This window comes from Neovison vison, chromosome 2 (genome assembly GCF_020171115.1).
Source record: "Neovison vison isolate M4711 chromosome 2, ASM_NN_V1, whole genome shotgun sequence".
Classification (NCBI taxonomy): Eukaryota; Metazoa; Chordata; class Mammalia; order Carnivora; family Mustelidae; genus Neogale; species Neogale vison.
The window spans coordinates 72,022,304-72,035,762 of record NC_058092.1 but is presented as its reverse complement, the minus strand read 5'-3'; the positions used below and the strand labels follow the sequence as shown (position 1 = coordinate 72,035,762).

General features: G+C 36.5%; 1 protein-coding gene across 1 annotated transcript in view; it reads left to right on the top strand.

Moving 5' to 3' along the window:
• The window catches only part of SYDE2 (synapse defective Rho GTPase homolog 2), a 47,332-nt gene extending 45,660 nt beyond the window's left edge, over positions 1-1,672 (top strand). Inside the window, exon 7 of the mRNA XM_044238604.1 lies at positions 674-1,672. Coding sequence (XP_044094539.1) covers positions 674-1,173 — 500 coding nt within the window. The 3' untranslated portion in view covers positions 1,174-1,672. The remainder of the gene's footprint in view (positions 1-673) is intronic.
• The last annotated feature ends 11,787 nt before the right edge of the window (positions 1,673-13,459 follow it).

Below are 13,459 nucleotides of genomic sequence, written 5' to 3'. Positions count from 1 at the left end.
GAAGAATGTTATTCGAGATTGTTAAATACCTAACCAGAATGGGAAAATAAATATCTGTACTGTTTTCAGGCAATAAATGAAGACTATTAGTAGTTAATGCTGTGTAATCAAACTCAGGTAACTAGTGGTCAAGTCTAGTATTTGTGCATTTTATCAAAGTGAAATTTGGGCTGCTTAGTAAATTTTGACACTGCTGCTAATAGAATTGCAAAAAAGCACAAAGGTTAGAGTGAGCACTTTAGATGTCTTTGCCTCATTTAGATGTTTGCAGAAGGAACTTCTGTTTTTTTTTGTTTTTTTTTTTGTACACCAACATGCCTTGCCTGCTTTTTACTGTAGCTTTTAATTTAGAAGAAGCTACCAGCTTAGCTACTGTTTGAATTATAGCTAGATAATAATTAACTTGCACCAAAAGTTAATCAACATCAGAAATTTGTTTGGGGATGTTATGATAAGGCATGAATTAGCACCATTGAACATTCTCCTAGCTTCTGTCCCTAATCTTGATTATTTCTGGTGATAGAAAAAAGTAATTATGGAATGCTATTTTTTAATAGTGTGCATGTTTTTTTAATGCATGTTTGTAGTTGATTATTAAACGGCTTATCTTTGCTCTGTTTTTTTAAGGCCAGTTGGATGGCTGTGACTAAGCAAATTTGTTGTTTGTTTCTAGTGCAACGTTTAACTGTCAAAGAATCGACCGACAATTTGTTTCCAGAGCAGAAGTCTTCTCTAAATTATTTGAGGAGGAGGAAAGAACGACCTTGCCTGTTAAATTTGAGTGGTACTGAGTCATCAAGAATACTTAGACCAAGGCAAACCAGATTAGACAGTCCAGTTAGCAATCGTTACGCAGGAGACTGGAGCAGCTGTGGAGAAAACTACTTTTTAAATGCAAAAGAAAATTTAAATGATGTAGATTATGATAATGTCCCTTCGGAAGATAGAGGAGATGGAGAAAACTGTAACAAAATGTATGGACAAGATATAATGATTGAACAGCCAGTACCCATGTCCAAAGAGTACACATTTCAGACATACTTGACAATGCAGACAATTGAGTCTACCGTGGATCAAAAAGTCAATCTTAAAGACCTACAAGAAAGTATTGATACTTTGATTGGAAATCTGGAGCGTGAACTCAACAAAAACAAGCTTAATATGAGTGTTTGAGATTGAGAGTTTTAATTTGCTTTTTTGTAATATTTTAAATTTCTTATCAGTCTTTCTCACTATCTTATACCTCTCACTGTGATGGTTTTATTTTTTTACTCTTGAAAATGCCATTAATTTTTAGTTAGTTCATGTGATTCAATTAAAAACTCTATTCATTAATATAATTTTTACTTATCTCATTAGAAAATTTTTCTGGGGGCAGAGATAACTTGGCCTTATGACTATCTTTAACAAATATGGCCAATTCTATGGAGATAACTTTTAAATGCACTTATAAGGTTCAGATAAGTTATTAGCCCCTCACGGCTTTTGTAAGTTATAGGAACTGCTCCTTTATAGCTGAAACAGATGTTTCTTTTAGAGGAACGTGGCAGCTGCTCCGTCGGGTTTGCAGTGTGGGTCCATGTACACTGCAGCATCATCTGATCATATTTCATTTGCAATGCAAATGCTGCTATAAAAAACCTTTTTATAAATAAAAGTAAAATTATACAAATATTAATGTATTCTGTATTAACATTCAGTAATTATTTAAGCTTATGAAAATTAAATATTTTTATAATCCTGGAAATGTGTCTATTTATAAGTGCATATGTGGATAGATATTAGAATGGGGGAGGGATTGGCTGCAGAATCACATGTATCTTTAAAGTATGTTTGTCATGAGGCCAAAATTGTTAGCTTAAAATGTCTTTTTCAGGGAGAGAACATTTAAGTTAAAGGAGTTCCATAGAAACACTTGAACCAAAACACTAGAAGCAGCTAAATTTCTATAAGAGACTTTCTTTTTTTGATTTGCAGAAAGTCACAATATCCCTAGTGAGAAGTCATCTTTTAAACTGAAATCCTCTATCTTAAGGAATTAAGAACCCAGTTTTCTGCACTAGTGATTTGCATTAAAAATCTTCACCTATTCTATGCATTTTTATGTCCTGCTTTTTAAAACAAAGTAATTATACTTTAAGCATATTTATTTGTAGTAGTATATCGATAACATTGACTTTATAATTACCCTTATTTGTTTCAAAAGAAATCTTGCCAGCATCTATGTTACTGATTTTGAAAAATTAACTTATTTTGGCTAAGTATATTACAAGATAGTCACTATAGCAATCACAGCAGTGTTTGAAAATGTAAATTTAGAAGTCTTTTTAATTAAATTGGAGTGTATTTTTTTAAACTTTTATACCCACAGAACATGTAATTTTAAAATTATAAATAAAATCTGGATCACCAAGTAAAGACGTAGTAGCCTTTAGAAAACTGACTTCTTGATGTTTTTCTAAATATTAAAGTATTTAACTATTTCTATGTAAGATACATTGATAAACAGAACACCTTGTTATTTAATTTGAAAACTCAACTGTTAAAAAGCCAGATAAATAACTATTTTTATATGAAAATTTCATTTTTTAAAGCTTTGTATAATAGTTCAGAAGAATACCAAAAACAATGTGACAAGTATATATATTGAATAAACAGTCAAAAGAAATGTGCTTTAAATGTTTTTGTTTGCTATATCATGTATATTGAATGAATTGAATAAGTTGTTCCAGAAATGTAAAAGTTTTATTAAAGTATTATAACTTTGGTGTCATGCTATTAATTATCATAATGATTTTAAGGATTACTTATTTTGATGTCATTCTTTTTAAACAAATGTGTTAGAGTATTGGACAATTGAATGTTACCCATTAAATACATGTAACACTATTTTTTGGTCCAGAATTGAATTTTCCAAAATCTGAAATGCTTTAAAGGCCAGATGTATCTTGTTATATAATTTTGGATGGGAATAGTTTAATCTCTGCCATCTTAAATAGAAAATACTAAACATTTATGTTGTCTAAATCATGAGTCCTGACTATAAATCTCTTATTAGACTGTGCTGTATTTAGTAGTGCTCAGTAAGCCTATGCCTTTACTTCATTTTCTTTTATTTCAACTCTTTCAAAAATTAACATATATATAATTTGTTTCAGGGGTAGAGGACTGTGATTCATCAGTCTTACACAATTCACAGCACTCACCATAGCACATACCCTCCCCAGTGAATGTTCATGACTCAGCCACCCCATCCCCTCCAGCAACCCTCAGTATGCCTTTACTTTAATGACCTTTAACTTCAAAACTTTTTGAGTTTTTATACCTGCTTTTTCTGCACTATTAGACTATCAGCTGTCATTCCCTTCTAGTCTACCAATCCTGACATCTTTTAAGATCAAAAACAATTTAATTTAATTTTATTTTTAACTAGAAATTTATTTATTTATTTATTTTTAAAGATTTTATTTATTTATTTGACAGACGGAAATCCCAAGTAGGCAGAGAGAGAGCAGGAAGCAGGCTCCCCACCCAGCAGAGAGCCCAATGCGGGGCTCGATCCCAGGACCCTGGGATCGTCCCTTGAGCCGAAGGCAGAGGCTTTAGCCCACTGAGCCACCCAGGCACCCCCAACAATTTTAATTTTAGTGCATGTACCTAAATAAAGTTTCAAGCAATTCCGACGGATAGAGATTAAAAGTGAGCCTCCCTGCCATTCACACCAGCACTGCTCCTCAGCGGTACAGCTGCCTATACTTCCTCAAGTAGGCACTGCCTTCATCACTGGGTCTAGGTTTGCTGCTGCTGTTTCTTGATTTGTCATTTGAGTAGTATCTGTTGATTTTCCAGTATGAATGACAAGCCATCTCCATTCCTCCTCCCCATTTGATATTTTTAGTTCTTTTAGTTTCCTTTATAACTTTAATAATCTTTGCTTCTCGATCCATCTGTTTTAAACAGTTTCTCTTGGCTCACCACCATTGTGGAAATGACCATAGCTATACTTTCCTTCAGCCCATTACTGCCCTGGACCTCTTGATTTCTCTAAGTTACACGATTAGTTGATATAATTAACATTAATAGATTATGTTATTTGGGGGAACTGTATTTGACTTAGGCTTTTCCTTAATACGTTGATTCTAAAAACTACAAATCAATAGCCATTATGGGTTATGGGTTATGCAAAAGCGTTTACAGGTTAGCCAGATGGTTTTTTCTCTTACATATCCAATCTTATGTGCTGAAGTCTATGCTGATTTAAGCAGAATATTCCAAGCTAAAGGTCAAATGGATTATTTTATCTTATAGCCATCAACTTCTCCAAATCATGCTGTGTGCTATTTGCTTCATAACTGGGTCATGGCTTTTGCTGATTTTTATTTTTCTTTTTATCATGCTCTTGAATTACCAGATTTGTTTAAAGTGCTTTTAGTGCTCATCCTGGGATTCGTGAAGTACATTCTTGCCTTTATTTTTCTTTGAGAGGTGAAAAATATCTTCTTCAGTAAAACCCTGATATCATCCTAAGCTTTTTAATCAGCTTTATCAAGTGTGGACAATGTGGTTTTCAGCTGTCATCCTGGGATATATGTTTTCCTATCTCACTTTTCTAAAATTTAGGGATTTTGTTTGTTTGTTTGCTGAAGTATATAAGTAGTTCCCTCCAATACACACACACCTCTTGTCACCCCTTGTACCCCACCCCCCACAAGAAAGGTGCTTGAGAGAAAGTTTTGAGTCCTTGCATATCAGACAAGGCCTTTGTTTTTAACCTATACTTCATTTTGATTGGACTTGCAGTTCTAGGTTCCAACTCACTTCCCTTTAGAACTGTGAAGGCATTTCTGTGTTACCTTCTTGCATCAAGTTTTACAGTAATTCAAGCAAGAAAGATGATGGTTTGGACCAGGGAAGAAGCAAGAGAGGTGGTGAGAATTGGTTGTATTCTGGATGTGTTTTGAACGTAGAAGCTGAAAGAATCTGCCAATGGACCCTGAGAGAAAGGGGCAAGGCCTGAGCAACTGAAGGATGGAGTTATCATCAAATGAGATTGAGATGACCATTACATTTTTTAGAAGAGCAGCTTGTAGTGGAAGTTGCTATTTTTAAAAATTAATATATAATGTATTATTTGTTTCAGGGATACAGGTCTATGATTCATTAGTCTTACACAATGAAGTTTTTTATTAATGTAGTATTTATCAAAATACCTTATAATGTACTGTTAACTGTAAGTACTAATGCTTCTATACCTGGTAATGATGCCAATAGTTACTGCAAGACTAAGAAAGCAGGAAGAGTAAATACGTATATACATATTAAAGCCCAGTTCGTAATCTAACTCTCTGGAAAACTACAGATTGTGTGGCTTTATGTTAGGAACCCCAAAGAAACAGGTTGTGGGTAGTGGTATGGTTCCTAAAAAGAATTAATGTTTCCAGACAGAAGAATTTTAAGGTTTAGGATTTTATAATTTAAAGATACCAACTTTTAGGTACTTGGAAAGTGATCAAATTGAAATATGTTTAATAATAACAAATTTTTATTTGAATCTTACAGACTTGAGGACTTTCGTATGAAGAGGAATGCTCTTTTGCTCTTCCCAGCCCAAGGCTCATTTTTAATTCAGTAAGTCTCATGTCTGATAAACATGGAAGTGCCAGAAATCAGAGTTCTTGGTTGCTTTCTGACTTAGTCAAAAACCGACTGGCTAATTCACGCAGAAATGGAATTCATTAAACAACAACAACAAACAATGTTTCAGAGAGAAGACTGTTACAGGGTGCTGAAAATGGTTTATATCTTGATCGAGGTGGAAATTACACAGGTGTTTACATACAAAGTTCCATACTTAAGATTCTTGCTTTTCATGTAAGTCATACCTCAATTTTTTTTTTCTTTTTAATGGGAAAGCTGGAGAAATAGACTTGGAAAATAAGCAGAATTAGGAGAGGCTTGGTGATCAGAATGACAGCAACCAAGGCTCTGCCTGATTAGCATACTGCCACCAAACACAGCTCATGCACACTATTGGAGTTAGTCATGAAACCCCCTGCTCTGCTGCATCATTCCTGATTCAGAGTCCTTGACAGAAGCATCCGACGGTGCCCCAGCTTCCAGGTGACGGGGAACAATTCGCTCGCACCCTTTCCCTGGATTTTACACCAAGGTTAATTCTATGAATTTAAGAAGGGGCTTCAGAAGCCAGCAGCCTGACAGTGACAAATACCCACAACACTTCCCTAGTCTTCATCTCACCCTATGCCCCCAAACTGGAGTCTCGCTCTTCCTTCACCTTTCCCAACCCATCCAAGTTATGACAGATCCTGAAAAGGTACACTTAGGTTTGTCACTGCTCACACTCCGGACCGAGCTACGGCATCTCTCAATCTCTCCCTGTTCCCTCTCTCTGCTGTCACTCTCCTCTCCCCACACTCACAATCCATTCTATCCACAGAAGCCAAAGTCCTCTTTTATAAAAGAAAGAAACTGTATCCTTTCCTCAGGTTCTTCCCTGGCTTCCTGTGCTCTAGCAATGCTGAGCACTTCCTTTCTGTCCTAGGGTCTCTGCCCTTGCCATTTCCTCTGTGCGGAATGCTCCTCATCCAGACTTTCCTTGAGTAGCTTTCTTTGGTCATTTCATGTCTGTGCCCAAATGCCACTTCAGAGTCTACCTCTGAAAACCCAGTTAGTAACCTGCTTTGGAAATCGGGGGAGGAAGAAGACGGAGATTTCTGTGTCTTTTAACAAGTACCAAATAGTTCTTGTACTATTTGATTAAATGATGGACATCTATAACTAGAAAATGTTTACATTTAAACCAAATCAAAGAAGAACTTAATCCTTACCTGTTTGATAAGGACCTGGCATGCTTTCAAGTCATTTGAGTTAATCTTTCTTTAGTTTATTGTTATTTTGCTTACTAGAAGTATTTATGAAGTGGAAACTTGGGTATTGGCCTCGACATTCTACATCCTCAACAAAACTATGGCACCTGAGTGGCACAGTTGGTGGAGAATCTCGTGGTTTCAGCTCAGATCTGATCTCAGGGTTGTGGGATGGAGCCCCACCTTGGGCTTCGCTCTCAGCTCAGAGTCTGCTTAAGACGCTTTCCCCACCAACCCTCCTCCCCACAAATAAGTAAGTAAATCTTTAAAAAAAAAAATGTAAAAAGTATATCCATGCCTTTATATATCTATTTCACTGACATCTGCCTAGGAACTATAACATACAAGACGTTTAGTTAATTATTAATAAATGAAAGAATGTAAAGGGATTTTCAGGGAATGGTTATCTTACTGTCAGGAAAAGACAGAGAGGCAGTATCTATGTAATTATTCAAATACTCACTCCTGGGGCGCCTGGGCGGCTCTGTCAGTGAAGCATCTGTCTTCGGCTCAGGTCATGATCCCAGGGTCCTGGGATCGAGCCCTCCATCGGGCTTCCTGCTTGGCAGGCGGACTGCTTCTCCCTCTGCCTGCCGCTCTCCCTGTTTCCCTTGCTCGTGATCTCTCTCTGACAAATAAATAGATAAAATCTTAAAAAAAAAAAAATTCACTGAGTAATAATTCCTTGTAGTTAACAAAATGTTCTCTCTCTCTTTTTTAATGACGTGTGTTTCTTTTGGAATTAGGACGGCCTTGGGAATATTTGTGACTTAAAAGGTTAGTGGTTTCATAAATTTTGGGTATTTTTTTTTTCTGTAGAATAGTAATTGTTTCAGTAGAAACAATTATTTAAATAACATGTGTATGAAAAAGTATTTCTCACCATAAGAAAGGGAGGTCTCTGAGAGAACTTTTGTTAAAATGTAGCATTTGTTTCTTTAGAGAAATCATGAACAAAAAAAATCCTGATTGATTTTAGGTGTACATTTTTGCTAGAACTGAAAAGAACCTATTTTTCATTTTATTAAAATATTTTTATAAAGTTGAAGGACTCCTACAAATATAACGCTTCCCCCCCCCCAATAGAATTCTTATTAGAAAAGAGTAGCAAGGACCACTTTAGGGAACAGGCACTACATTTAATGTTTTCTATCTTTCTCAACATCAAGTGATTGTTCTAAGCAAATGAGAAAATGCCTAGATATTGCCCCTGGGTTGGGTTAACTTAATCCTTATCTGTTTGATGAGGCCCCTGGCATGCTTTCAAGTCATTTGAGTTAATCTTTCTTTTTGTTGTTGTTGTTTTGCTTACTGGAGGTATTTATGGAGTGGAAACTTGGGCGTTGTCCTCAATATTCTACATACTTCTTTGACTAGAAACTTCTCTAAGGAGAGTTTAAAATTCCAACTTTAGAAAAACACAATGAATATTCATTAAGAAAAGGGAAAGTCTTGCATTCAAGACATTTTTGTGAAAGTTAGAGACAGCAAGCCTGCAGCTCACATTTTTTCACAGCTGCAGATATTGAACAGTGACCCCTTGTTCTTGACCTTTGTTCAAGAAAAGAGATGCAGCTTGCCAGCATTTGGGTCTCTTTTTTGACTGACTTTCCCCTGTAGCCATTGTAAAACTCACGTTTTAACCTAAGGGCAAATCTGAATCATTAGGTAAGTGAAAATAGCTCGTCTAAACTGGTTGATAAGAAATGTCAGAGCATAAAGGACTATCTGTCCAAGGTTATGAATTTATGTTTGATCTGTACTCAATGTCAAATCTCACCTGTAAATTCACCTAAACCATACATAAAAGAAGGCATATTAGTATCTTTTTCCATTGACATTTCATTACATTTTCAAATAAAAAGAAAATTTGATAATTATACAGTGAATTCACCCGTATATCTTCATGTTAGAGTCTATGTAATTGTAAGCATTTTGTTATATTAGTTTCATGGCCATCGTTATTTGTCTTAATTTTTGGTACATTTTAAAGTAAGTCACAGATTTCAGTATACGTCACAGTCAGTCTCATTTTGGAAGCCCCCCACCCCCGGAAGAAAAAAGGAATTGGAGGTGAACTGTGATTATAATGAACTCCTAAAAGGGTCACCTAAAAGGGTACATGAGAATTCACTACAAATCCTAGATTTCATCATAGTTAGAGCGATCTAACATTGCTATTAATAACCACTAAAAAATAATGCATATTTTGGGCATCTTGTGATCATTTCCACATAAATTTTAGCCTCCAGCCTTCTCTCATTCACAGATAACCTCACAATCTCTACCGTATTTAAGTACCATGTTATATATTGTTTTCTTATTTTCTCTAAAAATTTTTTTTAATTTTTATTTTCAATTAAATTTACTTTTAGAGTACAACTTTATATCGCTACCATAAATGGAAAACTGGTGTCCTTTGTCATAAATTAGTTGACCATATATTTTTTCTATACACAATAATAAATTCATAATGTATACTTGGCATGCATACTCAGGGCAATACTGAGTTATATAGCCTCCATCCTTCCCCCTTTTCCTTTCACAAATATTGAGGCACAAGAAAAGTCAAATCTGCATTGGAAATTGGACACATAGATGATACCAGGCTGTTCTCTTTTTAAGGGACAAAAGGACCACTTCCAAACTTGCCTGAATCTGCCTTGAGCTGGCAATGAAGGAAGAAGGCAGACCGAGGAAGGGTCTGTCTGCAGCCAGAGATTGTGTCCTGAGAAGGGCGCATGCCTCACGAGCCCTGTGTTGTCAACCTGCCCTGAAAACTCCACACTGGCAGGAACAGGGGTGAAGCCAAATCTTTGCAGTCTGAGGTTTTGGGACCTCTCAGAGCAATGACTCTGACTCTATTTTCTTTTTCATTTTGTTTCCTCTTACAGTTTTAACCCTCTCCTACCAACCTATCTTTCTCCAGGCTCTATCTGTGTTAACATAGGTGTGGTAGGAGACTAATAGCACACCTATCTTTCCCTCCTGAAATTAGAACCAAGACCTAGGAGCCAGACATATGGCAATCGAAATACCAGATTTGCTACTGATGAAGGTAAGCTGGAGAAAAGGGCTACGGTCTATAGTCAAGTAGAGTTCTTCCTACGTTCCCTGTGATCTGATCATTCCCAACCAGTCACTGGCACATTTAGTTAAAAACAAGCCTCTCCTGGCAGGGGTATAGCCTGTCAGCCCTACAAAAAAGAAAAAAAAAAAAAATGCCTGTAACAGACAGGCGGGCTCTGTAGGTGAAGACACAGAAGGCTCCCAGGCAAGCAAGCTCAAGTCCTGCTCAGTTCACCAGTCAGATGAGTCAGTCTTTGTGACTTGAAGAACAGTTAAGTGAGGGAGTCAGAGAGAAGCTGGAAGTGACCCTCCAATACTTCTTCCTCCTGGAAGTCCAGTTACCTCCCTCTTATGGAAACATGAGAAGCACAGGATGTTATCCCTTATCGATGTCCTCCTATTGCTTCCTCCTCAAGTGACCAAGTGTCACAGGACGAACTTTGGGACCCTTTGTCAAATGGAGCAGGAAATGGAAGTGTGTATTGGCAGCCAGAATCAACATGCAAAGATTTCCCAGGTAATTGCTAGGTGATGGCTGCCATTGGGCATCCTCTTAACCAGCAAAGTGGCCAAAATTGGGCATATTCTTGCCTCTCTTGGTAAAATATTTCCTCCTCTAGCCCCTGTAGCCATGTGCCAGTTCTGGTGCCTTGAGCCTTGGATACACCAACAAATCTCACCTTTCCCCACTGTGCCCAGCAGCAGAATCTGCCTCCAAGTCTGTCTGTAAGTAAACCTTACCTTCCATTCGGTTCTGTAGTCTTACCTGGAAGCGTGCAGTTCATCATCTGAGTAAAACACTAGGGTGTTAATGATGGTAGAGTTTATTTATATTTTATTTTAAAATAGCAGTTTATTAAACCTCTCATAAAGAATATGTATAAGAAAATATCAGAGGAACTCCTCTGGTTTCTCTCTGTTCTTTCTGTTAACTCTCTGCTCCCTGTCTGGTGCTGCTATAGGGCCATGTCACATTTGCTTCTGAAAGCCTGCCAGCTTTTTTATTAGCCATCTCAACTTCCCACATCTGCTTATATCTTTACACCCACAGGGTCACTTAAGCCATTATCAGCTATATCCTCAGTACATTTACACAAGGCCCGAGTCACAATGGGATGGGACCTCTAGCAAGTCACATAGTGGAAATTTTGTGAAAGTCGGAATTGCATATGTAAATTGGCATAAATATACATATGAAGGCCAAAACAACCTTGAAGAAAAAAAAAAAAAAGAATGACTATGGAGGCCCCAGACTATCTGATTTTAAGATGATTTTTAAAATGACAGTGGTCAAGAGAGTATAGTATTAGTATCAGAATAGACAAATCTATGGAACATAATGGAGTCCAGAAATAGGCCCTACATATATGGACAACTGACTTTATATTTATATTTTATATTTACATAATTTAGTTTATATAAATATAATTTTATATATAATTTATATATAAAATATAAAATATTTTTATAAAAATTTAAAAATATTATTGAAGAATAATGCCATGTTATATAACATATTGGTTCAACAATTCTTTTTCTTTTTTTTTTTTTAAAGATTTTATCTATTTGTCAGAAATAGAGAGAACACAAGCAGGGGAAACAGGGGGAGTGGCAGGCCAAGGAAGAAGTAGTCTCCTTGCCAAGCAAGCCTCCTGATGTAGGACTCAATCCCAGGACTCTAGGATCATGACCTGAGCCAAAGGCAGCTGCTTAACCGAATGAGCCACCCAGGTGACCCAATTCAACAATTTTATACATTACTCAGTACTCACCCCAATAAGTCACCATCTGTCACCAATGTTATTACAATATTATAGACTATATTTCCTATGCTGTACTTTACATCTCCCTGATTTATTTATTTTATAACTGAAAGTTTGTACCTCTCAATCCCTGTCATCAGTTGTGCCCATTCCCGCCCACCCACCTCACCTCTGGCAACCACCAATTTGTTCCCTGTGTTTGAATCATTTATTTCTTAGTTTGTGTTGATTTTTTAGATTCCACATATAAATGAAATCATATGATATTTGTCTATCTCTGATGCACAACTGATTTTTGACAACAGCAATCCAGTGGAGAAAGGATAGTCTTTTCAATAAGTAATGCTGGAATAATTGGATATTTATATGCAAATCCCATCCCCCTGAAACCAAAAGAATATATATTTTTTTAAAGATTTTATTTATTTATCAGAGAGAGAGAGGGCGAGAGAGCAAGCACAGGCAGACAGAATGGCAGGCAGAGGCAGAGGGAGAAGCAGGCTCCCTGCCGAGCAAGGAGCCCGATGCGGGACTCGATCCCAGGACGCTGGAATCATGACCTGAGCCGAAGGCAGCTGCTTAACCAACTGAGCCACCCAGGTGTCCCCCAAAAGAATATTTTGATCCTTGGGGCGCTTGGGTGGCTCAGTTGTTTAAGTGACTGCCTTTGGCTCAGGTCATGAATCTGGAGTCCTGGGATCAAGTTCCACATCAGGCTCCCAACTCCATGGGGAGTCTGCTTCTCCCTCTGACCTCCTGTCTCATGCTCTCTTCCTCTGTCTCTCTCTCTCAAGTAAATAAATAAATAAAATCTTAAAAAAAAAAAGAAGAATATTTTGATCCATACCTTCTATCATACGTAAAAATCAACTTGAAATGGATCATAGGTCTAAATGTAAGGCCTAAATGTATACGTCTTCTAGAAGAAAACCTTGGTTATACAAAGACTTCTTAGATAAGTCAACAAAAACATCTATAAAAAACAAACTGGTTAATTGAGCTTCAGCAAAATTAATATTTTCTGCCCTGTGAAAGCCACTGTTAAGGGAATGAGAAGATAAACCACAGACTGAAAGTAAGTATTTGCATGTATCTGGTAAAAGACTTGTATCCAGGATATATAAGGAACTCTAATATCTCAATAATTAAAAAAAAACCTCCAAGAATAATGAGCAAAATATATAAATAACACTTCATGAAAGAAGACTTGTGGAAAGAAAGTAAATATGTGAAAATAAGCTTGGTGTCATTAGTCATCAGGAAAATGCTAATGAAAACTACAATGAGATACCACTACACGCTAATTAGAATGGCTGAATTTTGAAAGACTGACCATACTAGCAAGAATATGGAGGAACTAGAATTTTCATACACTGGGGATGGGAAAGTAAAATATCACAACTACTTTGGAAATGTTTGGCACTGTCTTAAAAAGTTGAACATGTACCCACATATGAGTCAGACATTCTACTCCTAGGTATTTATCCAAGAGAAATGAAAACATGTTTCCATAAAACAGCTATGCAGAAATGATCACGGAAGAGTAATTTGTAATAACCCCAAGCTGGAAACCATTAACCCAAATGTCTGTCAAACAAATCATGGTATATCCATGGGATGACATATTACTTAGCAATAAAAAATAATGAAATATTAATATACACAAGAAAAATGAACCTCAAAAATGAAAGAATAAGACAAAAACAAGTACATACTGTATGATGCCATTCATATAAAATT